Source organism: Neomonachus schauinslandi, chromosome 5 (genome assembly GCF_002201575.2).
Source record: "Neomonachus schauinslandi chromosome 5, ASM220157v2, whole genome shotgun sequence".
NCBI lineage: Eukaryota > Metazoa > Chordata > Mammalia > Carnivora > Phocidae > Neomonachus > Neomonachus schauinslandi.
In genome coordinates this window covers 72,054,591-72,081,510 of record NC_058407.1, presented here as the reverse complement: position 1 = coordinate 72,081,510, position 26,920 = coordinate 72,054,591, and the positions used below count along the sequence as shown (strand labels likewise).

Here is a 26,920-nt window from a genome sequence, read left to right as displayed (position 1 = left end):
TTATATGTTTAAAAAAAAAAAAAAAAAGATAGCAGGAAGGGAAAAATGAAGGGGGGAAATCAGAGGGGGAGACGAACCATGAGAGACTATGGACTCTGAGAAACAAACTGAGGGTTCTAGAGGGGAAGGGGGTGGGGGGATGGGCTAGCCTGGTGATGGGTATTAAAGAGGGCACATACTGAATGGAGCACTGGGTGTTATATGCAAACAATGAATCATGGAACACTACATCAAAAACTAATGATGTAATGTATGGTGATTAACATAATAAAAAAAAAGCAAATTTCTTCAATAATATCAACTTAAAAAAAAAAAAAAAAAAGGAAGGCCTTGGATCTTCCCTAGTGCTCTGTGCAGTTTGGGCACATTCTTTATGTTTTAAGAGAAGAATCTCTCATAACTAAGTATACTGTGACATTTTGGGATTCTAATATAATTTTCCTAATAAGGATGTTCTTCATAGGAAGTGAAGTGTGTTGGATAAATAACATGCTCAAAAATATCTGATGCAATAAGTTACTATAACTACCTGATGCAGGGCTGAATTATTAGTAAATACATAGAAAAAATAGTAATTCCCCTTTCCATGACTCTAATAAAGCACACTTTGTTGTAAATAAGTATCAGCTGGGGAACCTGTTTAAAGTGTACATGCTCCAGACCCCCTCTTCAGAGATACTAATTTGTACATCTGGGGTAAGGTCCATGAATACATATTTCAAAATAAGTGCCCTCTGGTAATTCTGATGGAGACAGCCTATGAGTGATGTTTTCAGAAATATTCTACTATCAAGATATTTGGGGAAAAATGACACAGTGTTCTGGCTTTCTGATTAGTTACAATAAACTTATGTAGATATAGACCTTATTCTATTAAAAGAATCAAGAGGCTGTCTTTAAATGTGTAATATTTATGAGAAAGACCAGTTTTCTAAGCAAGCTTTAAAAATATTAAAAGTCACTGGGGTGCCTGGGTGGCTCAGTTGGTTAACATCTGACTCTTGACTTTGGCTCAGGTCGTGGTCTCACGGTCATGGGATTGAGCCCTGTGTCAGGCTCCCTGCTCAGTTGGGAGTCCGCTTGAGACTCTCTCCCTCTCCCTCTGCCCCTCCTCCTGCTCTCTCCGTTGCTTGCTCTCTCTCAAATAAATAAATTCTTTAAAAAATTATTAAAAGTCAGAACACCACAGAATGTCCTCCATTTAAAATTATTCATGGACTATATATTTTATATTTCTTTGTATAAAGAGTACTTTTGTCCAGGTCTAGATACACATAGTTTATTTGTAGTAATTTTTAAAGAATGAATACCTATTCAAAAATTATTTTGATATGACTTTTCCCCGTAATTTACCCCAGTATCCTAAGACAAATCATAATAAAAACATAAAAAGGGGGACAAAACTGGATCAAAGGCTTTTAAGAAATTTTAAGCAGAACAGTATTCTAATACTTATAGCACTATCATAATATTGATACCTACACAAAAACAAAAGCATTGAAATAACTAACTAACCCAGAATCATTTGGCATCAGAAAGTGAAATGAACATCTCCTGGAAGGGTAATACTCATCCACTAGCAAGGCTGTTGAACAGCACGTTTTCTACCGAATGTGTAAGCTTCCATTGGTCATTATGGTAAACTGGGACCCTATTAAGTCAGTTAAAAACCAGAACTGCATCTATATGTACACGTAAAAGAGGAGACCTGTGACAAGAAAGTAGGCCTTTTTCCCTCCTAAACCACCGTAATATCTACATCATCACTTTAATTGGCCACATAACAAGGAACTCAGGTGTCTACATGATGGAAGATCTCCTTCATGCTAGAGCAATGACTGCATGGTTTTAGCAGTGTGCACAGCTGGGGTGTTGGCGGTTTTGGCTGAAAAGAAAACAAGGCAGGAAAGAAAAGTGCCGCCGGTTGCTCATGCTGTGGTAGCTAAGATGCGCTAGGCACCTTATTATCTGTGTCAGGAAGAGTTTTAAATGCTTTATGTGTATAAATGTGTTCAGTCCTCTTCATAACCCTATGAAGTAGGGACTAGAATGAATTGCTTTTTACTAATGAGAAAATGGAAACTTGCCTAAAGTCAGAAAATTCAAACCCAAGCAGTATGGTTCTAGATCTGCAATGCCTTAAAAACCTTCAGAACTGATGAGAAAGTGTCTCTTGGAATACAACAAATAAAGGGACTAGACTACTAGAAAAAATGTTTTCCTCAGCTCTCAAAAGCCAAATCCCAAATTTAAGAAGACCTGAAATTCTATTTAAAAAATAGACCTCTTAAAAGGTAGCAATATACAGAGGCCCCGTTCAAAAGGAAGGGTAGGTATCTATTTAAAAATGTTTAAAGCAGGGCGCCTGGGTGGCTCAGTTGGTTAGGCGACTGCCTTCGGCTCAGGTCATGATCCTGGAGTCCCAGGATCGAGTCCCGCATCAGGCTCCCCGCTCAGCAGGGAGTCTGCTTCTCCCTCTGGCCCTCCCCCTCTCATGTGCTCGCTCGCTCTCTCTCTCTCAAATAAATAAAATCTTAAAAAAAAAAAAATGTTTAAAGCAGCTATTACCTCTTCTTAGGGTTGAACTGCACCTCAGGAATCAGCAAACCCAATTTCTAGCCAACTGTAGGAATTTATTTTTTGGGACAACACTACCTGATGATCATCTACCCTTTTGTTGAGAGTTTACCATCCTAATGAGGCAGCCCAATTCACTGTTGGATAGTTCTGATTATTAAGACTATATTTCCCATATTAAGTAAAAATAATGCCCTCATGACATCTACCATCTGCTAAAATTAGGTATCTACTGGGTAAACCTTTAGTCTTTTTTTCCAGACAAAACACTTCTGGTTTCTTCAACAAGTGTATGAATGAATGGTTTTTAGCCTCCTTGTCCCTCCCCTTTCCTCACTTACCCTCCTGCTTCCCTGTGTACCTTGGCTGTTGAAATTACCTTTGCCTCTTAATCAGACAATCTCTGCTCACCTTCCCCTCAGTTCAACTTATATTATCAGACTCAAGTCCGTCCACTGCTTAGGCAAGAACAGAGGGTGGAAGCATTCCACTCTTCCTTCTGGAAGAAGGGGTGGGAGAGACTCTGTGTTCCAAATAACTGAGTTTGGAACTCAGAATGTATTTTCTCATTAAAATCTGGGACAAGTGCCGGAAGCAGTGCTATTAGATCAATGTCTTAAGGTATAATTTGGTGAAAATAGAATTTAGTTCATGCCAGCCTGGAAACGTTACATTTTAATGGAAAAATGAATTCTTACTCGAATTAAACTTATAAAGGAGCTATCAGAAGACAGCTAATTGATAATTAGGAATCTGTAGATCTAAAAAAGATAAGAAAATTATATGGTGAACATGTGAAGACAATGGCAAAGGTGGGTCTCATTCTGTCAAGTGAAACAGAAATAAATAATGAAATGTCAGAATTTAAAGACAAAAGATACTTGAAAGTGAGAAAAGTTTTGTCTTATTTAGCTATTATAGAAAACACACTTCACCAACCAGAATTTACCTTAGAATTTGAGCCTGGTTCAAACACAAAAAGAGTCTATCGCTGCTTTGTGAAGAAATTACATTCTACTGTTGAAAGAGCCTTAAAGAAAAAAATGCCCCAAATTTACTTCCATATTATACCAAACTTAAAAATAAAACATGTTGAAAAGTGAGTTTATGAATATCAAATTTTTCAAAGAAGAACAAAAACCAATTATTCTTTTCACTTTTGTACCTTTGAGCAGAACTCAAAAATAACAACAGCAGAATGTTACCCTCGGTAGATTCAAGTTGTTCTTACAATTCCAGTTTCTAGTCACATTCTAGTTATATATCATAACATTCAGTTCTTTTTTAAAAAACGTTTTGTCTAGAAGAACTCTATTATTTGGCTGAGAGAACAATATCATAAGTGGAACTGGTATTTTATTTTGGAAGGTGAACTTGTCATCATTAGAGAAAAGTTTATAATTGACTTCTCCATCCAGTCACCTACCTGCTAAGCTCCCAAAGGTAAGCTTCCTGCGGCCCACTTTCTCGACAAGCCAGACTCCCACAAGCGTGAAGATGAAATTTGTGAAGGCTGTCACTGAAGCCAGCCATATTGCAAGTCTATCATCTTCAACACCAGACATCTGCAGAATGGTTGCACTGTAGTACCTGTGAGCAAAGAATCAAACAATTGTTGCTGATAGTTATTCAAAGAAACAGAATTGTTCCTGGAGAAAAATACAGTAAACCTAAAAAGACCATGAGTAGCTACAGTAATGGCATCAAGTTAGCATGGGAATTCATGCAAAGTATTCAGAGGATCACAACACTGAGACTCTGTTCAGATAAATTTTGAACTTTGTATAATCAAGAAAAGATACTCAAGCAAGTGGGTAGAGGGTTGAAGGCTTTAAAAGTGAAAGGTACTCTGCAGCTAGGGACAGGGCAGCGAGTTGTTTCACTAAAACCTACTATACTAATCAAGGATAAGCTCCAAGTCCATGGAACGAATTAGAAGTCATCGTACATTGTAAATTTATGTACTTAAAAGAATAAATAGACATTGCACACAATAAGGAAAGTGTGATATAATGGCAGATACCGGGTAGAAGGAACCTCTTTAAAGAGGAGTAAGAATGTGTCCACTTATTTGGCATTTTGTAAGGCGATGAGAAACTGACCTGATGTGCATGAGAATGGTTTTGTGTTTTCTAGAAAAGTATAATCTTCGGAGAGGTAACTCTCTAGCACAATCTACATGATAAGGCTCTATAGACTCATTTTTGTTCTAAATGAATTCCCTGGAGACTAGCTCTAAAAAAAACCATAATGCCAATTTGTTGATGCATAATAGGAGATATCTCTGATACATTTAAAGAAGACAGGTTTCTTACAGGACATTTCTTTTCTGATGAAAATATCAGTAGCTAAATCAGAAGATTACTTTAAAGCTGTCCTTAAAACAAAGGAAGCAAAATACTCCTGGTGAGTCACCTAAGAAATGTGACAGAATTCAAATCCTGAAGACATTCTGAACCATGGCTTTGCCTAGCTTCTGAGCCATTCTAAAACATGTTAGCTTATCCAAATCAGATAGTGGGCATCCAAGCAATGTTCAGTCAAGCTGGATATGTCTGTAGCTACAATCTACAGTTTCCAAATATTTATCAGCATTTTCACCGTATTTCAAAAATAAAAATCTGTTTTAAATACATTTATGTTTCAATGATTTATCAATGGCCTTCATTTACTAAATTAATGATGATCTTCTAACATAAAGCAATAACACCAACGCACTCATTCATCTTAATAAAAAGTGTTTTCCTTTTTAAAAGTAGTAAACCAAACTTATAAATTATTACGTAACATGAAGGATGTGTTTTACTGATCACACTAAAAATTATGCCAACCATTTTAAGATTCTGAATTCTGACAGCAGTTGTAAAAAAGAGAAATCCCCAGTGGAATTATTCCCATCATCGTGAAAATTGTGAACATTTTACAGTCACAGTGTAAAGTGATAATAAAAGTTATGAAAATAATTCATTCCTTCTGAATAGGGTTTATAGTTTCCAAGCTCTATCATACACATTTTCAATTTCATAAAGACTTGTGCAGCAAGGTCAGACCTACATGTAACCACTGAGAAATAAACATGTAACAAATTTAAAAAGGCAGAAAACAGAAGTGCTGAGAGAAAAATTCAAGTATTTAAAGTCAAAGGAATTTGATACTTGCCATGCTATTTGATTACATTTCAGTCTTCTTGATATTTTCATAATATTTAAATAAATAAATATAGATCATCACACAAAATAATAATTTTTTTTTTTTAAGATTTTATTTATTTGAGAGGGACAGAGCAAGTGCATGAGTGGGGGGAGGAGCAGAGGGGGAAGGAGAGGGATAAGCAGACTCTGTGCTGAACATGGAACCCGATGCAGGGATCCATCCCAGGGCCCTGAGATCATGACCTAAGCCGAAGGCAGATGCTTAACTGACTGAGCCACCCAGACGCCCCAACACACAAAATAGTCTTGCAAACAGATCCATGAAAAGAAACTAAAGAAGACAGAGAAACTATTTTCATGTTTTCATTTTGATACAATAAAATCATGAAATTCCAAGTGTTAAATTAAGGGATAAAGAAGGGGAAATGGTATCAAACAAAGTAAGCTGGTCAGTGTCAAAATTTTACTTAAAATGAAAATGTTCCCTAGGTACTAAAAAATTTTTTTTTATACTACTTAAGTTTTATTGGCAGAATACAACAAAAGACTGGCCTGGGAATCCAAAATCTGCATTCTAATGATACCTCTGTGGTAGGTTGGCCAGGTCAGGTAACATAATCATTTGTTCACTTCATATTTATTTACTGAGTACCTACTGTATAAGCTATGTGAGTTACTCAGATCCCATAAATATATTATTAGACCTACTTGCTATCTTCAAGAAACTCACAGAATGAAACAGAATGAAATGGAAATAATTTTAAAATCACAGTGTATACAAGTCATAATGTGACATAAAGGATAGACCAAACAATTTTATTTGATGTGGTATGTTCCTTGATTTTCCAGGGAATTTAATGTTTTGTTTGAGTCTCAAAGAATTCATAGGGAATTGCCAGCCAGTGTGATCTGGGAGGACACTGGTGGTAGAGAAAATGAAATGCAGGAAGAATAAAAGCGCCAAACACTAAGCCAGACTCACAGAACATAAGTACTTTACCTTGGTTAACACAAGGTGCATAAGAGAGAGAAGTATGACATGGGCTGCAGCCAAGCTTCTGTTGTCGAGGGACCTTGACTGCCAAGCTGTATGTGTGGGCTTTTTTCTCTAGACAATGGAAAATCATAAAATGGACTTTAAAGAGAAATAACAATTAAATCTGTTTCATTAAAAGCTCACTCCAATGATAGCCAAGCAGGCAGCCTGGAGGCTGAATGAAACAAAGGTATAGTGTTTTGAAGTGTGTTTCAGGTCATTACACTGGCAACAGGTACCTGTAAATTTTCTGCATTAATAGGAAGCAATGAGGGCAGGGTGCTGAAATTCACTGACGGCCTTTTATCTCCTTGCCAGCAAGCACTGCAACTTCAACATTACACTAAATCTTTTCCTGGATGGAGTACCTAGAGTTTGATCTTCGTTCTTCCTTTCTTGGAACACTGGTAAATGTACTTGTTTTTATTGTTGCCATAACAAATGACCTCAGGGTTAGTGGCTTAAATCAACAAAAATATACTGTCTTAACAGTTCTGTAAGTCAGAAATCTGACATGAATTTCACTGGGTGTCAAAAATCAAAGGTGTCAGGAGGCCATTCCTTTCTGGAAGCTCAAGGGAAAACAGGTTTCTTTGCCTTTCCTAGGCTTTAGAAGTCGCCATGTTCCCAGGCTCGGGGGTGGGGGTTGCGGGGGGGTGGGGGGGTGGGAGGCCCTCCTCAACCTCAAGCCAGGGAAAGTGGTCAAGTGTCTATCATGTCACATCACTTGTCTTCTTCTACATTTAAGGACCTTTGTGAATACACTGGGGCAACTTGGATAATCCAGAATAATCTCCCCGTTTTAAGGTAAAATGATTAACAGATGTAATTCAATCTGCAACCTAACTTCCCTTTGCCATGTAATGTAACATGTTCATAGGTTGTGGGGACTAGGATATGTACATCTTTGGTGTGGAGGGGGAGGGCATTATTCTGCATATCACACACAATAAAAGTGTTAATAAACAGTAAAATAAGCAAAGGCCATCAATTAGAAGGAAAAGACAAGGGCATTCAGTTAAAGGGCGATCGGTTCCAGAAAAATTCAGGCAATAACTGGATTCTCTTTCATAGGGCAGGGGATGACATATCTAGGGCAGAATAATTCATGAACCTAGTTTTTCAGTCAGGTCGTGGTGAAAAGATACATTGAATTTACATTTTAAAATGTGTGAATTCCAAGGTTTTTGTAAATGGTGCTACCGGCCAACCACTTACGGAATGGACTACCATTTGTATTTACAATCTTCTAAGCCTTTTGGTAGTAGTTTGAATGTTCAAGGGACTCGGTGTTTGTTTAAAAGTTGCACAAAGCATAAGAGTCTTTTTCATAAAAGAACAATATGAACAACCAAAAAAGGCTTTCTTTCCTTTTAGACTAAAGTAGGGATGCCTTTCTCTTTTCAAAATCATTTTAGAGTACCTATCAGACAAACTATCATCTTTTTCAAGGACTCCCTGGGCAACCTTTGGTCACCTCACACATACCAGCTCGTCCCCAGAGTGAAGCTGAAAGGCCTGAGGGCAGTGTGTTCTCACAGAAGACCAGCTTCACAGCTCTCTGTGGACATCTAAGAACAGAAATGGCTGGACTCTCTATGCACTGTTATCTCAGAGATTATTTGAGACCCGTTGGATTTTAACTCTGAATAAAACAGAATAGTTCTAGAAAACATCTAGGCTTTGATAATGGCCATCTATCTTGATGAGGACTTTAAACTAGCAATAAAAGAATAAACGTGCACTTTACACGCTTAGCAAAATACATATATTATTTTCCTTTATGCTATATTTAAACAAAGCATTTTCTAAGGATTTCTGGAAAAAAAAAATTTTTTTTTCCAACTCCTTAAAGCCATACCTGTCAGTTTCACTATTGCCAGGTCAACAGACTTAACAACGTAAAAAGTAAGTACTCAATAGTTGTTGAGTTTATTGAATTTATCCACCACCAAGTTTCAAAAGGGAATTAAGAATATTTATAATATAAAACACATGATAGAATCCTTAAAACAAAAAGACTGGTAAGAGAGGTAGATGATGAAGATGATTATATAAAAACTGTGGCCACAAAGTAACGACAGGCTAGCCCTAAGATTCCCGGTAGCCAAAGCAGAGTAGTAAACAATAGTTTTAACCGTCTGACAAAACAAAACGTATCAGTTCATAATAAAGACAAACTTTTTCTGGTATGAAACTAGAGAGACTTTAACTTCCCGAATAAAACAGATGTGGAATATACTCCTCCAGCGCTGCAGACAGCTTCCAAATTCGGTTATCTGTGAGCCTTGTCTTACTCAACAAACTTGTGGGTTACTTTCACACTTGGGATAAAGACCAAGCTAAATGAGAAGATAATGAGAAGATGGGAACTTATGGAGCAGAGCTGATTGACTGTAAGGCCTGGAAGATTCTTATTAGCTAAGTTACATTGTTTGGCTCTTCTAGTTCTGTATTATAAATATATTTGTATCATATGGCAAAGTCCACTGACTATAGAATTTAAAATGCCATTCTTATAAAATATGTTATTTTAACTGAAAAAAAATTATTTTTCCACTGGGATGGTATTTATACAGTTAAAAACATGGATAACTATGGAAAACACACCGATAGCTTTAAGAAAAAAATGTTTCACCTAAATACAAACATCTTAAAAACTGTTTAAAAAATGATTAAGATTTTCAAACCTATCTTATGTACTTTGTACAGTAAAAAATTAGCTTTCTATATTATTGGGTGCAAGCCATAAAGCAAAAAATAGAAGTTAGAAAAGTAGAAATTAGGATTTCATGTATATCATACATGTACTTTGAGCTAACACATTATACCATACTATGCTTAAATCAAACAATAATCCAAAATCATAATGATCCTCAGAAAGTATAATTATTAATCACATTTAATATTTTACAAAGCATTTTCCATAATTTAAATTATGTCATGAGTGTTTGGAGAAGAACAAAGTAAAAATGTGTTAAAGAAAGTTAAAAGGGATTCTACAGACCCTCAGTGTTCCCACTGTGACCTACTTTCCGTCTCAGAGACCACCAATTCCTTCACCCTGGCTTCAAACCTCTGGAAACTTCAGGAGAGATGTCCTCATGTCTCACCCACCCAACTCAGCCAGATCATTGACCTTGCTCTAAGCAACACTAAGAATAATGATAGAAGCTCTCTATTCTGACTTGCAATTCAGCAATTTGTCAGATTAACCTATTCTTTCTATAAACCATATGCCTACAGGAAAATGAACATGTGGGACTTCATGCAGGCATGCATCTCCCATCTGTTGAGCTGTATGTAAATCAAATCAGGTGTGTTTTTTTCCCAATCCTGTTTATGCCCATTATATTATGTAATCAAATAATACAAAAAGCAATGGAACATAAGATGCTTAAAAAAGAGGTATTAAAAACAAAACTGTATGCTTTGGAAAGAGTGAATAAAGGAATAAAGGTGAGTTATTACAAAAAACAAAAAAACAAAAACCAACTGTGTGGGCAACACAACTGTAAACAGTCGGGGATAAAATGTAAAAGTCTAGAAGATTTTGCCTTTAGGTTTCTTCTCAAGTATCTTTCAGTTCTTGTTCTGTGTGAAAGGAACCTAAAAGCTGGATTCCATAGGTAACAATATCAAGTGTGATTTATGCAAGAGAAACAACCTGGAATTTCAAGCAGTGGATATAAGTAAATATCGTACAACTAAAAATAAAATGTTGAAGGTATATATGCATCATTTCCTCATAGCCGTCTTTGTCAGGTAACTAAACAAGTGCTGACCCTCATCCCATCAGATGCCAGGGCTTTCACCTTGCTCCGTCATGTCTCACACACCTACTTATTTCAGCAACAAGCAAGAGTCCAAGAGATTCAGGTCAGCCGTTTCCACCTGGTCATTTACTTCCACACTAACCTGTACATTCACTGATCTGCCTCAATCTTCCTCTTGTCCCTGCCCTCCCATGCTCTCCCTGTGCCCCATGAACGAAGTCTGGACATGAGGGCACCACCTTCTTACAACTTGGATGTGGGATCCTGGCTGTTGTTCTCTTACATCCTATATACTTGAGGAGGCCTGAGGAGCTAGAGAGATGACAGGAGCGAAGAGGTTAGCTAGACTATCCCCTAACCTTCCTTCTTCAATGCCGCTTACTTTCTGGTCACTCCTCATTCAATGGTGACTTCTGTACCTGCTTGGCAGTGTTCTTCTCCACTTCTACCTCTGTGTCATGATTCTTGGTGAGAGTAGCCTCAACATGGACCACCCAGACATCACCTGAGTCTCCTACCTGCTCCACTTCTGAAATCCTTCAAGTATCTTAGTCTCTCACCTAGTCTCTCAGCACTGCCCACCCTCACGGCTCACTTGAATTCTTCTACTTTCATGGAGAAGCTGAGCCATGCACACACTTTCCTCTTTTTAGTTATCTATCATCACCCATTTCTGCTCCTTTCCCATAATTGTACTTAATGTCTCCATCCATTTAGATTTCCCAAACCAGTGCTTCTCAGGTCCAGATGTGCTACAGAATCACCTGGAGGGCCTGTTAAAACAGAGCGCTGGACCCAACCCTGAGTTTCTGATTCAGTACGTCTAGGACCAAGAATTTGCATTTCCACCAAGTTTCCAAGTAATGCTGACACTGCCTTGAAAATATAGTTCCCCAAACCATTATAACAATCATGTTCTTTTCACCATTCTCCAATTCCTTGGTCTGTTCCCCCTTTATCATATCCATGCCATAAACACCAACTGTGCTTACTTATACCCAATTATTCTTCTACTCTGCATTTATACCCAGCAGCTGAAAGGCTCTAGACAAACACAATTTGAATTCGATTCATGAACTTGGGAATTCCCTAAGATGCACATGCTAGAGCTCTGCAAAGGATGACTTCATGGCACCTCCTTTTTTTTTTTTAATTTTCTTTATTTTTTTTTTTTGAGGCGGGTAGAGAGAGAGGGAGGGAGAGAGGGAGAGCATGCACAAGAGCAGGAGGAAGGAGAAGCAGACTCCCCACTGAGGAGGGAGCCTGAAGCAGGGCTTGATCCCAGGATGCTGGGGTCATGACCTGAGCCGAAGGAAGTCAGACACTTAACCAACTGAGCCACCCAGGCGCCCCCACCGCCTTTCCTTCTAATGTCCCAATCTATCCAGCCTCAGGTGAAATCTTGCCTAATATTCACTGAGAAAGTGTGAGCAATCAGAGAGCTACTTTTTTTATTTTACCACCATCAAATCTACCAACCTACTGGATCAGTTCTACATTAATCCATGAAAACTTGATTAGCACTCAAACATTTCTTTTCTAGATTCCTTCTTCAATATTGCTTCTGGAATTATCAATCTTCTGCTTTTCCTCAGCATTTTGTCAACACTTCTCTTACAACACACACAACTTTCCTTCTGCTATTAGACTTACTTCAATATACATTTTATTTCCTGTTAGACCATAAACTCCCCAAAAAAACAGTCTGCATGTGATTTACTTTTGCAACTGACAAAGCCAGCTTATGACTATTTCTTTTGACACTTAGTAAATGCTTATTTAAATGAATGGATGGAGTGGACTTCTATTGTTTTTTTTTTCTTTTGCCTTATTTTATTTTTCATTTTTTCAATTCTTTAATTATGTTCAATTAGTCAACATACAGTACATCATTAGTTTTTGATGTAGTGTCCAACAATTCATTAGTTGCATATAGCACCCAGTGCTCATCACCACACGTGCCCTCCTTAATACCCACCACCTGGTTTCCCCCTCCCTTCTGTAACCCTCAGTTTGTTTCCCAGAACCCAGTCTCTCATAGTTTGCCTCCCTCTCTGATTTCTTCCCATGCAGTTTTCCTTCACTTCCCCTGTGGTCCTCTGAGCTATTCCTTATGTTCCACATACGAGTGAAACCATATGATAATTGTCTTTCTCTGCTTGACTTATTTCACTTAGCATAATCCCCTCCAGTTCCATCCATGTTGATGTAAAAGCTGGGTATTCATCCTTTCTGATGGCTGAGTAATATTCCATTGTATATATGGACCACATCTTCTTTAACCATTCTTCTGTTGAACAGCATCTTGGCTCCTTCCACAGTATGGCTGTTGTGGACATTGCTGCTGTGAACACTGGGGTGCATGTGCCCCTTCTTTTCACTATATCTGTACCTCTGGGGTAAATACCCAGTAGTGCAATTGCTGGGTCATAGGGTAGCTCTATTTTTAACATCTTGAGGAACCTCCATATTGCTTTCCAGAGTGGCTGCACCAGCTTGCATTCCCACCAACAGTGTAAGAGGTTCCCCTTTCTCTATATCCTTGCCAACACTTGTTTCCTGTCTTGTTAATTTTTGTCACTCTAACTGGCATAAGGTGGTATCTCATTGTGGTTTCGGTTTAAAATTCATATTGAGAATTTTATTAATTTGGGTCCTTTCTGTTTTCTTTTGGGTAAGTCTGGCCAGTGGTTTATCAATCTTATTAATTCTTTCAAAGAATCAGCTTCTAGTTTCATTGATCTGATCTACTGTGTTTCTGGTTTCTAATTCATTGATCTCTGCTCTAAATTATTTCTCTCCTAATGCGTGGCTTAGGTAGGCATCATTTGTTGCTTTTTCTCTACTTCTCTATGGTGTAAAGTTAGTTGGTGAATTCGGAATTTTTCTATTTTTTTTGAGTGAGGCTTGGATGGCTATGTATTTCCCCCTTAGGACTGCCTTTGCAGTATCCCATGGGTTTTGGACCGATGTGTTTTCGTTCTCATTGGTTTCCATGAATTGTTTAAGTTCTTTCCTGGTTGAGCAGAGTGGTCTTTAGCTTCCAAGTGTTTGAATTTCTTCCAAATTTTTTCTTGTGATTGAGTTCCAGTTTTAAAGCATTATGGTCTGAGAATATGCAAGGAATAATCTCAGTCTTTTGGTATCGGTTGGGACCTGATTTGTGACCCAGTATGTGGTCTATTCTGGAGGAAGTTCCATGTGCAGTCGAGAAGAATGAGTACTCTGTTGTTTTAGGGTAGAATGTTCTGTATATACCTATGAGGTCCATCTGGTCCAGTGTGTCAGTCAAAGCTCTTGTTTCTTTGTTGATTTCCTGCTAAGATGATCTATTGCTGAGAGTGGAGTATTGAGGTCTCCTACAATTAACATATTATTATCATTATGACTCTTTATTTTGGTTAACAGTTGGCTTACGTAGTTGGCTGCTCCCATGCTGGGGGCGTAGATATTTACAATTGTTAGATCTTCTTGTTGGATAGACCCTTTAAGAATGATATAGTGTCCTTCTGTGTCTCTAAGTACAGTCTTTAGCTTAAAATCTAATTTGTCTGATAGGAGAATTGCTACCGCAGCTTTCTTTTGAGGTCCGTTGGCATGGAAGATGGATCTCCATCCCTTCGCTTTCAGTCTGGATGTATCTTTAGGTTCAAAATGAGTCTCTTGTAGACAGCACATGGATGGGTCCTGTCTTTTTATCCAATCTGCAACCCTGTGCCGTTTTACAGGAACATTTAGGCCGTCCACGTTGAGAGTGATTATTGGAAGATATGAATTTATTGTCATCATGTTGCCTGTTAAGTCCTTGTTTCTATAGACTGTCTCTGTAAATTTCTGTTGTATATCACTCTTGGGGTCTTCCTCCCTTTATAGAACCCTCCCCCCTTAATATTTCTTGCAGGGCTGGCTTAGTGGTCACATACTCTTTCAGTTTCTGCCGGTCATGGAAGCTCTGCATCTCTCCATCCATTTTAAATGACAGCCTTGCCGGATAAAGTATTCTTGGCTGCATGTTCTTCTCATTTAGTACCCTGAATATGTCTTGCCAGCCCTTTCTGGCTGGCCAGGTCTCTGTGGATAGGTCTGACGTTATTCTGATGTTCCTCCCTCTGTACGTAAGGAATCTCTTCCCCCTAACTGCCCTTAAGATGGTTTCCTTGGGGGCGCCTGGGTGGCTCAGTCGTTAAGCGTCTGCCTTCGGCTCAGGTCATGATCCCAGGGTCCTGGGATCGAGTCCCACATCGGGTTCCCTCCTCGGCGGGAAGCCTGCTCTCCCTCTCCCACTCCCGCTGCTTGTGTTCCTGCTCTCGCTATCTCTGTCTCTGTCAAATAAATAAATAAAATCTTTAAAAAAAAAAAAAAAAAAAAAAAAAGATGGTTTCCTTGGTTCTAAGATTTGCAAGTTTTACTATTACATGCCGGGGTGTTGGCCTGTTTTCCTTGATCTTGGGAGGGTTCCTCTCTGCCTCTAGGACTCGAATGTTTGTTTCATTCCCCATATTAGGGAAGTTCTCAGGTATGATTTGCTCAAATACATCTTCTAGTGCTCTCTCTCTCTCCACTCCCTCCGGGATTCCAATTATTCTGACATTGGAACGCTTATGGTGTCACTTACTTCTCTGATTCTATTTTCATGGATTCTGAGTTGTTTTTCCCTGGCCTCCTCTTTTCCCTTTCTATCTATATATTGTCTTCCAGGTCACTTATTTGCTCTTCTGCCTCAGTTACCCTAGCTGTTAGATTATCTAGATTAGATTGGATCTCATTGATAGCATTTTTAAGTTCTGCTAGTTCAGTTTTCTGCCCTTAGAGACTATGTTTCCATTAATCGATTTCTCCATTCTAGCTATTGTCTTCATACTGTTACCCTGAAGTCCATTTCCGACATCTTGGTTATCTGTATAATTCATATACCAAAAAATGCAGCCTTAAAAAAAGCATATAATGCAGTGGTTTTTAGTATATCTCAACTAAATTTTAATCTCTTAAATAATTATAATAAATGTTCATAATAAGGTATTTAAAAAATCCAGAGGGTTTAAAGAAATAAAGTCTTTGGGGTAAGGTGAAAGGGAAGGGTAGAAGGTTGTGTCCTGAAGGATTTAGTTTTAACATATTCCTCATGCTTTCTGAATTCAGCTATAATCCGTTCTACCTTACAGGCCAGTCCTGAGTTCCCAGGTACCCTCATGGCTGGGGAAGAGAATATTAAAAATTGACTGTATATGACCTGTGAGATTTTTCAGTCAAACAATGATACAAGCTAGTCTTTTTTCCCATCATTTCTTATCTCTCTAGTTCCAAATTGTGTTCATCTAATACCTCATTAAAGCAACAAGAGGAAAAAAGGAAATAGTCTATTTAAAATTCCTCTCAGGAGGCTTAAGAGCCTGAGTGTGAAAAAGGGGCAGGTCACAGCATTTACTTTATGAAAACACTGCTCTTGGCACTATCAAAAAGGAACAAAGCAGTACTTTATCTTATGCTGCAATGGAGTCCAAGGTTTGTTTGTAAGCAAAAGTTTGTGAAAACTTTTAATCTATTTAAAAGCAACACTTTAGAGCACGGTCACACAAAACTGGGATTATGCAAAGATATGTAGTTTTATGCACCTTATTTATAATTCTGAATCTCTGTGGAATCAGACTGGGAAAACAGATCAAGAGCATACAAGATGAAGTGAAAAAGGAAAATGCAAAATTATTTAGAGGGTAGAAACTCAACTATTAAAATTAATAAGACAAATGAATACACCAAAATGTTAAGACACGCTACAGGTGGTGAGATTTCAGGTGCCTTTTCTTCTTTATATGTTTCCAATTTTCTATAGTAAGCACACATTATTTAAAAGTTTTGTTTAAGGTGTTAAATTTTGGTATATCGAACACATGATACACCGTATTCAGGCACCATAAGCCTCCAACTCTGTGAACTAAATTCAATATTATTTTAAATAAAACAAACATGAAATAATCATGAGCAACTAATATATGTGTTTGTCTTCAGAGAAAAATACTTATTTTTTTCCTTTGCCAAACTTAGTATTTTCTTAAATGAAAATAATCCATGCTTTTTACCTCTTGGTATCCAAAACAGTACAAATACACCACTAATAAATACTTGGTTTACTCTCTCAATTCAAAAAATATTTAAACATGATAATAGTAATAAATATTTTAATGAAAAGTATATAATGGCCAAATGTCTCAATTATATGCAGTTAAAATACATTTATTCAGGGCCTCTTATGTGCCAGACACAGTGGGAGATAAAAATACCAGTAGTACCTGGGACTGTCTGGGGAGGGCAGTGTCTCTATTTCCACGGAAGGAGACCACCATCCCCCTAAAAATTACACCTCTATGGGCCAAGTTAGTAGAGAGCAGTAAGAGTAAAGTGCTAATGGAACATAAAGGTAGTGATTAACTCCACTTACAGTCTAAATAATTAATTAGTGATCCCAATTAACCATATTACTACTACCCATATTCCAGGATTGAATTACAAATTCAAAGAGGCAAGGACTTTACGATGCTAGCTACCACAGGGGTTAGTCAGGGAGAGCATTCAAAACCAGCTTAAGGATCAGGCACAAAAAGAACTGGAAAGGGCTTGAGGGACTGTAAGTCATAATCAGGATGACAAATACCTGTTTGGTTCACTGACTAGAAAAAACTGCAATGGCAGGGATGGATGTTGTGGCCAGGAAGGAAATTCTAGATCTTGATTTCATAGGAGAGGGAAATGATTTGTGACTACATTTAGGTAAGCCTTTGATGCAGGGGATCCATGGTAAGTGGAAAAGGAGCGCCATCCACTGGTGTACATGAGGACAAAGAAGTGAGTGGCAGTAGGCACACTGGAGGAACAGGATGCTGAAAACAGAACTGCTCAGGTCTCAAAGACTAAGAACAACACCCAGAATGATCGTTGACATTCCCTCATATGCTCATTCTTTGACTCTCTAAATGATGATTTCATCTCCTTGTAGAACAAGAATAAGCAGGGAAGTAGAACACAATACTATGAGCAAGGTGTCAAAGTAATCCTACTTGATTGCATCATCTAACAGATAAGAAGTATAAAGATAATTCCTATTTCCCTCTCTCTCCTGCTATAGATGGATGAAGCAATTATACGCCATGACTTAACTGTTGGAGACATCAAAGCCAATACCTATGAGTTTAGATGATTACAACAAACTTTCTATGAAATGGTAGATTAATATGAATGGATATTATATTACCACCAAAGCACTCAGAGAGAAATTCTTGAGCTTCCCTAAGGCAATTGATTGGTTTCTATTTTAGGGACGCTGAATCATGTAACAAGACATGTCTGCCCTTTTTTTTTTATTGGCTGCTAAAACATTAAGAGCAACAGGATTCTCAAATTTTACTGTGACTAAGAATCATCAGGAGATGGTAACAAATGCAAGATTCCCACTTGTCCATGCTCTCTGCTCATCCCCAGCCACTCAGCCCCAACCATTCCCACCCACCCAGCCAGGATTCTGAGTCATTTCAAGAGATACTAACGTGTGTGTTTGGGGGGTGGGGGGGTTCCAAGACCACTTTGAACAAGATAGGCTTTGTGACCTAGTTCACACAGACACTATTATACAGCAAGTTCCTTGTGCAGGAATAATCTTTTCCTATTTTGCTCTATTGCCTAAATCACTAAATTTAAAGTTTATTGTATCTATTGCCTCTCCATACCTTCAATGAAGCCCTCAAACTGTTTCTGCAGGAAGGAAGAGCTGAAGTGAATACGGTCTTTCGAAGTAACATGAATAAATCTTATTTATCCTTTTCCAAATATTGGGGAAAGAAAGCTAATCAATTTTTTAACAGCAGAGGAACTAGTTGAGCTGTAACAGCCCTGAGCAAAAAAGACTGCAAAGAGAGGCCTGACATGCCAGTGTATTACTAAATAGTAAATAAGGCTGCTGACTTGATGTAGGCACAGTGACAGCACCATGTCCTTTGATGTTCAAATGGAAACCCCGAAAACTACACTTGGTTCCAGTGCATGTAGGCAGCACCAGGACATACGTGATCCATTTTCAGTGACACTGCAGGACCTTTCACACATGACAAAGAAAAATTCTGCCTACGTATACACATGAAATAGGACCTGAAGAAGGAAAGCAATTATAAAGAGTCAGCATACATTTATTGAGGGAATAATACATGAAAGACATTCATGTTAATTCTCGGATACTACAGAGAAGCACTGAATCGTCTTGCTAATTCTGAAAAACCCGAATTAGAAAAATATTTTGAGTTAAACATTTTTGTTTAAATTGATTGCCCTGTCTTAATTCTCTACTTTCCTTTATGCGTGTAGAATTATATTCCTAAAATGCCCCTTTCACTTCTTGTTTCTTATGATGAAAACACTAAGGCTGCTTTATAAGAAAATACAGAATGGAAAAACAACAAGAGTAATGGCTAACATTTATTGAACATTTTCTGAGTCTGTGAAACTCAATTTGAAAGTTGGAATTGATGGCAGAACTCTCATCTCCTGATAAAAGAGGAATGGCAGAAATACCATCTATAGAGTAATTACTCTATGCTAAGCAGTGTCCAGATAGGTTTTGCTCATGTTAATCACCACAAACACCTTATGAAAGTGCAAACCTGAGAAAAGTCAACGCTAAGCATTTTTACAGTGTAATTAACTCAACATAAAAACTCTACATTCCATTCTTACACATACTCAGGATTCCAAATAAGCCATTAGGGAAATTCTTACTCGGTGTATTCATTCTGCATACAGGGCAAAACATAAACCCTTACTCACATTTACCACACTACGTATCTTTTGTCTCTGCATAAAAAGTATTTTCATTGTCTATAGCTAAAGTCTTTCATTTAGGTGTAGCACTTTTGCTGCTAAATAAGTTGTCATCAGTAGTGAAATACACAAAATATAAAAATCATAAAACAGCATTTAGTTAGAAAGAAACCTCCAGAGATGGGCTGACGGAAAGGCAGCCAGCCTGTTACAAGGGGTATCTCTGAAGTGTGCTCTCCCCTAAAGGGGATATAGAGCACCAGCCTGTCTCAGAGGCAAACTCAACTCTCCACTGTGAGCTCTAGAATGGATTAAAATAAATTTAAAGAGCAGAATCACAGGGGAATATAAATAACAGAAAGAACATCTTTAGAAATTGTTGGTTTGTGGGCGCCTGGGTGGCTCAGTTGTTAAGCGTCTGCCTTCGGCTCAGGTCATGAACCCAGGATCCTGGGATCGAGCCCCGCACTGGGCTCCCGGCTTAGTGGGAAGCCTACTTCTCCCTCTCCCACTCCCCCTGCTTGTGTTCCTGCCCTCACTATCTCTCTGTGTCAAATAAATAAATAAAATCTTCAAAGAAAAGAAATTGTTGGTTTGCAACCTCCTCAGGGCTTCCTGGGTGTAATTTGAAACTGGGGCCCCATTTTTAATGAATAGGGGAACGTATGAAGCCTATTTTGGGTGGCTGCAAGATGACTAGTTCTCCACACCTGTCCACTAGAATCTTAAAATTTTATATAGAGGCCTAACTGGGTTCAGACATGTACCCAGTCCAAACAGCCTCAACACCACATTTCTATCTCAAGGGTGTATCCTTGGGGCAGCTTCTGGGAGTGGGGAAGGCAAGTGGAATGCACATTCCAAGCCCTGGGGAGGAGGTGGGGAGCCTCCAATTGCTAGGCTCTGGCTCAAGGGTCTACACTGGCTGTCTCATCTTGATAATCTACTCCAACACTAGAAGGGGTTGGGGTGGGGTCCTGGTCTGGCGTGCCCCAACCCTAGTCCATCACATGCCTGATAGCGCTGCCTCCCCCAGGCAACATGTATAGGATGCACAAGCTGGTCAAATTCCTAAAGCTGTTACATTTTAGGCTAAATCTTTTTTCTTTTTCCTTTCTTTTTCCTCTCCTCTCCTCTTCTTTCTTTTTCTTTCTTTCTTTTAATTTCTAGAAGTTCTTTCTACTTGGCAAGGAAGACACAGAAGTTTTGAAGAAGACACACTGGTTCAGGGAGGAAAGAGCATAAATTTGGAGCCAAGAAATAGTTTTTGTTCTTGTTCCTGAGGCCCTTCTTCTGTGCTCCTTCCCCTTACCAATTAAATAAGGCAGAAGCTGGAAGGAAGTGGTGTGAACAGATTGCTGATCAACAACGCTATTGATTCTAATTTCAGGAACCTCCCCAAAGTAGTTTACTCCTCTTTGTACTCTATCTCTGTGCCCCACTCTTAGTCTTGTGACGGAATGCTTAGAAACTCTTATGGCCTGATCTGGGGGGTCCCCAATGATGAACTGATTGGGCTGACATAGCAAAAACCCTTGGGGGACCCATGTTCTCCTGGAGAAGTGGCAATGCCATCCAGCCAGGCTGCCTCAAATGCCCAAGTTCTGCTGCTTGTCTAGTTCATGGGAGAAAATGCTTACGTATTTAATCATTCTAGGTTTGTTACTTAAAACATACAACTTACTAAGGTACTTACAATTCAGGACAACATGCAAAACTTAATGCTTTTGAATAGTCACCCTTTACCAGACAGCAGAGAATTGCCAGAGGCCACCGAACTAACTTGGGGATCATTCTTCACTCATACTTTGTATATGTTCACAGAACACCCCAGCACAGAAGTTAGTCACCATAGAGATCCTTTTGTAAATACAGTATTTTCTTCCATTTAGAATCCCTAGAATTGAAATTTTATGATACTAATAACTGATAGGACTTAACTTACATCCTGACTCATATGGCTATGATCTGCTTACATCTGGAAAAAAAAAAAAATTAAAATTATTCCAGGATTTCAAATAGCCATAAATATTGACCTATTTCCTTTCTAAATAAAGTATTTACTTTTCAAAAACACAAATAGGGATTAATTAAAATGAAAACTCTCCCTACACTGAACAATATAACTTAGCTGTGATACTGTGGTTTTAGAAATATTTACAAACATAAACCAGAGGAAGGGAATGTTCTTATTCCTGCTAAACGCAAACCAGACCCCAGCTCATGTTATAGCATACCACATCATTCTAAAGTATGTTAGGCCTAGTCTATCTTTCTGCAGATCATTTATATATTACCGATTCAAAACCCACATTAGAATTATCAATTTCATATTTGTTGCTAAATTTTTCATTACATATTTCTAAATGATTACTTTATTCTCTCAGGATGTGATATATTTCTCTCAGCATTTAACGTATTTGCAGATTCTTGTGTTTTTACACTGAATGAGAATTTGTAAGGTACATTACTATAAGTATGTACAGTCTTACACTCTGACAAGTTACTCTATATTTTATAATTATCAGAATGTGATGTATATAGGATACTCATACACACTATACACTTGAAGTGAGTTCAGGCAGAGTTCATACTTAGTGGTGAAAGAAATCTTACTTTTTCTAAAACCTCATTTGTTCTTATTCAATGCTTTACAAAAATCCCACATGATTATTTCAGCTGAGAAATAAATATCATTCTTCATATATTTATCAGCTTCCACTTCTCATTTGCCTCTGGCCAATATTTTGTATTTCTACATAGCAACCTTAACTTAAAATTGCTCCCGGTGAGTAGGAACTCTACAATCTGAAAAATAACCCCAGTCACTAATATGAAGTAATATATGTCTGGATCACTCTTTCAGTCCTCAGCAGACAAATATTAAGTAGTATATAAAATCTGGAGTTCTATTTAATAAAAAAGCAGATAATTCAACTTACAGCAAAAAAGGTGGCCATCCATTTTCCTTTAAAACACAGAGATGTAACTAAAGATTCATGTAGTAGAAAGTTCCCTAGAGCATCATCATTATTATACAATTTATATTATTATAAAACTGAAAAAAATAAAACTACACTGTGGCTGGCAGAGTAATGGCCTCCCAAAGAGGTCCATGTCCTAATCCCAAGACTCTGTGAATATGCTATTTTACATGGCAAAGGAAAATTAAGGTTGCAGATGGAATTAAGGTTGCTAATCAGTTGACTCTGAGATAGGCAGATTAGCATGGATTATTCAGGTGGGCCCAACATAGTCAAAAGAGTCTTACAAAAGTGAAATAGTGAGGCAAAACAGTCAGAGGGTGATGGGACTATGAAGGAGGTCAGTGATGTGATGTGAGGACTCAACTCATCATTGCTGGCTTTGAAGATGTACTTGGGGGTGGGGGCATGAGCCAAGGAATGCCTTTAGAAGCTGGAACAGGCAAGGCAATAAACTCTCCCCTAGAGATTACAGAATGGAATGCAGTCTTGCTGACATCTTGATTTTAGCCCAATGACACACCTGTCAGATTTCTGACATACAGGATTGTAAGATAAAAAAATTCTGTGTTTTTTTTTTTAAGCTACAAACTTAGGATATTTGCAGCAGCAACAGAAGACTAGTACATACACTGATAGCCTACACTGTGGTTCTGGTTAAACAAATTATAGCCTGGCCATACAAAGATCTCTACAAAGCTATTAAAAACACATTTTAAAATAATAACATGGAAAATACTAACATTTTACTATTAAGTAAAAAACTTATAAATGGGCATACACTACATGATCTTAATTTCTGTAAATCAAAGTATAAACACATGAAAAGTAAAATACATGAAAAGTGAAATGTCATCTCTGGAAGGTGGGATTATAGTTTTATTTCTTTATACTTTTATCGTAGGTTAACAATTCATCATAAATATATTTTTAAAAAACAGAAAATGGTAACAGAAAACAGAGAAATAGAAATAGAATAGAAATAAAAAATAGAAGAGAAAACAACAGAAAAACATTGGGCACCTAAATTACTAAGAGTCTCTCAGAGTTGCAAACGTACTTGCTTTAGATCTAATTTTGAAGATGCATGTCAGATGCTGCTTCTTTGGGAAACATTTATCAATCACTCCCAGTCCCCTCAGCCATTTCAATCAGGTTACTGAGCTCCCCCCTATGCTCTGTGACTACCATTCCCATACATCTCTGAACTGACTCCTCCACTGAACTCTCACTGAACTTGAGGAAGGGCACTCTATTTTGCTCATCACTGCATATTTCTAATTCACAGATTTTAGCTCACAAGTAAAATCAAGAATAGCTTAGGCCTAAGAAGACAGGAGGTTTATAGCTTATTTTCAGAAGGCATATGAACACCTCTCTATTTACTCAAACCTACTGCTTCTTCAATTAATGAATTCCAGGAACAATAAAAGTATGTTGCTTCATGAGTTCTATAGTGAGGATTAAGACAGGAATTTAGAAATAATGGATGTCATTTTCTACAGGCCTATTTTACTGCCAACTATCCTTAAGGTAAGCATTATTATAGCAAGTCTACATATTAGAAACCTGGAGACTGAGAGAGGTTAAGAACTTGCCTGAAGTTAGTGGCAGGGATGGGCTCAGATCAGGGTTCATTCCCTAAATCACACTGCTGACTGAATATATATGCGCTCAACATTTATCTACAGCCTCTCTAGATATTCAGCTGAGAACATCTCTCTCCTTTACTGTGAAATTACCATTTTTATAAGTGGTCTAATCAACATCATTAGTTATCTATGGCTCTGTTTTTTTTGTTTTGTTTTTTTAAATAAGTTTGTAGGTACCATAGGAGGAAAATAATCCTTATCCTGGGAAATATGTTTATCTCAATAATGAATATAGCTTTGTTAGCAGATTTACTCAAGCCTGTTAATTCATACCTTAATTCTACTCTCCTATGGAGAAGAGCACACCCATTAGGTAAATTCTGTCCTCAAAAGCTGGCAAATAACCAAAGACCATGCACTCTGGTTGCAGTTTACATTTCCACTTGTACTCCACATAGTATACAATTTATATTGTAAGTAATAAAAAGAGCCTGAACTGACAGAAAGCCATGGTTACACCTCTGTAATTAATAAGGCTATTTCATTAATCTGCATGTTTTGCAGCAGGTTGGCAAGGCCACCATTATTCATCCTTTCACTTATTTGAGTCACAGGGGCAGATATGCTAGCTCATGCATGTCTTTACTTCTTCCCAAGGAGACCTATGGAACAGCTGGGCTCGACCACATGACCTACTATTGCATCCTATTATAACAGATTTCACTGGATGAGCACTAAGTTGCCTATGGCTTTATCCCTCTGACTTGATTAGTAGAACTGTTGAAACTTAAACTCCCGTAAAGAGAAAGACGGCTATTTTTTTTTTTTTTTACTGTTGCTATCCTAATTTTAATTTTCATTGCTTTCTTGTTTTTTTACTGATAAACTGGGTGCATTAAACAATAAACCTATTTCTCATGAATCTGCCTTTCATCTCTACCACTGAAAACAGCAATTAATAAATATAAATAGCAGTCTGGCCAATTAATACAGACCTAATTTTCTTTTAAAACTAGTAAGCAATGTCATTTGTTCCAAACTAGTGACAGAAAAGCTCTCTGCAGTGGAGGGGATAAAAATTTCTTCCAAAATGAGGCTACAGACATAAGGTGAAAAAGAGAAAGGTAAAATCATTCAAAGTCAAAGAGCAACGTTGTGACATTAGCAAAGAAAAAAGAATGCAAGCCCTGACATTTATACTCATAAATTAACAAACCTTAAAATCAAAATATAAAATCAAAAATTTTGATTAAGATTCTAATTGTGATATTACAATCTGATTCAAGTTAATCTAAATTCAATTAAGATATGTCCATATTATTGAGATGAAAACCATGATAATGTAGTCTTGCATGTCTACTGAGAAAGGCCACAAATATATGAGAAACCAATCACAGTTATCAAATATAAGAATGCAAAACGATATTCAGTCATTTAAATTAGGTTGGCCAATTTTCTAGAAAAATGGTTAGTGCAATTTGAAGTGGATAGCTTTTTTCCAATAATTTATCCATGTCTATTTTATAGAAAATAAAACATTTATTTGAAATTTTTCCACTCTTCCTTAAGAAAAAGAAAATTCAGGGTTGACTTAAAAGTAAGAAGTCAGGGGTGCTTGGGCAGCTTAGTCAGTTGAGTGTGTGACTCTTGGTTTTGGCTCAGGTCATGATCTCAGGGTTGTGGGACTGAGCCTCATGTTGGGCTCTGCACTGAGCCTGGATCCTGCTTAAGATTCTCTCTTTGACCACTGATTCCCCCCCACACCGCCCCCCCCCCCCCCCGGCTCCTGCTCCTGCTCTCTCTCAAAAAAATAAAAAAATAAAAGTCAGATTTCAATTATAAAAACTGAACTTTTGTGCAACAAACTAATATGTGCTTTTCTTGGGGTGGGGAGTGTTTGTGGAAAGAATCCTAGAGTTCGTTTTAAAGTCTTCATTTTCAAGTTATTTATTAATGAAGTTGAAAAGAAATATATTTTCTGTAATTTATTAAAGGCCACAAAATCACACCTTGAGATTCTGTTAATAACTTAAAGTTTCAATTTTTAAACTCACAATCAACATGGAATCGAAAAAGTAAATCCATTCTCTTTGTTAAACAAACTAGTTTTTACAACTAATTAATGTGTTAGTAGGGAGTAACGTAAATGTTGAAAAAAATCATGAAATGTACAGTATTTCAAAAAGTAATCTATTTTTAAAAGTTTTAGAATGTTTGGTGGGCAGTTAGTACATTAGAGTAACTATTTAAAATAGCACATTTCAATAAATGTTTTTGCAAACATTTAGTAAGCACAGTCATACCAGCATTCTGCTAGCTATCATCCTGTCCTAGGTCTTTGCCCACAGCGGCAGTTCTATTAACCAAACTGAAGATGAAGGACTCTGAAAGCCCTGAAGTGCCTTCAGTTGTTATCGGTAAGAAATATGGCATCAGAGCTTCTGAGTTAATTTTTATTTTGCTTTGTTTAATTCTAATTCACCAAATACTGGTTATCCACATGTTGAATCTGACTAACAGAACATTCACAAACATGATGAATAAAAGTAGATCACAGCAGTAATATTTTTGGTTGAATTTCTTCTCTGATCCATAATCAATACTCAGACAAGCTACTAAACCTTTAAAGAAAAGATTTACCTGATGTAAGAAAAGAATGTCAAGAAAGGATAAAATGACCCTTCAAGTCTACAAAAAATAATCTGTCCTGCGGAAATGATTTAGCTTGGATATTGGAGCGGCTAAACCCAGACCATATTTGAGACAGATTAAAAATTCAAACACTGAAGTGATTAACTGAAAAAAAAAACTGATTTTTTTTTTTCGGGCTACCTCAAATGTACACCTTTTAAAGTAAGGGCAAACAACTAAAACAGACATTAACAATCATTAAGTTCAAGGTGAATCTAAAGGGCTAGTGAGGCTCATAGGAGAATGCTGGCCTTGGGTGGAAATAAAAAGAATGAATAAAGCAGATGTAGAGATTAGGGAATAATGCAAC

At 37.5% G+C, this 26,920-nt stretch overlaps 1 protein-coding gene across 1 annotated transcript in view; it reads right to left on the bottom strand.

The window, feature by feature from the left end:
• Positions 1-26,920, bottom strand: part of SLC2A13 (solute carrier family 2 member 13) — a 357,230-nt gene that overhangs the window by 105,133 nt on the left and 225,177 nt on the right. Inside the window, exon 5 of the mRNA XM_021690384.1 lies at positions 4,004-4,167. Coding sequence (XP_021546059.1) covers positions 4,004-4,167 — 164 coding nt within the window. The remainder of the gene's footprint in view (positions 1-4,003; positions 4,168-26,920) is intronic.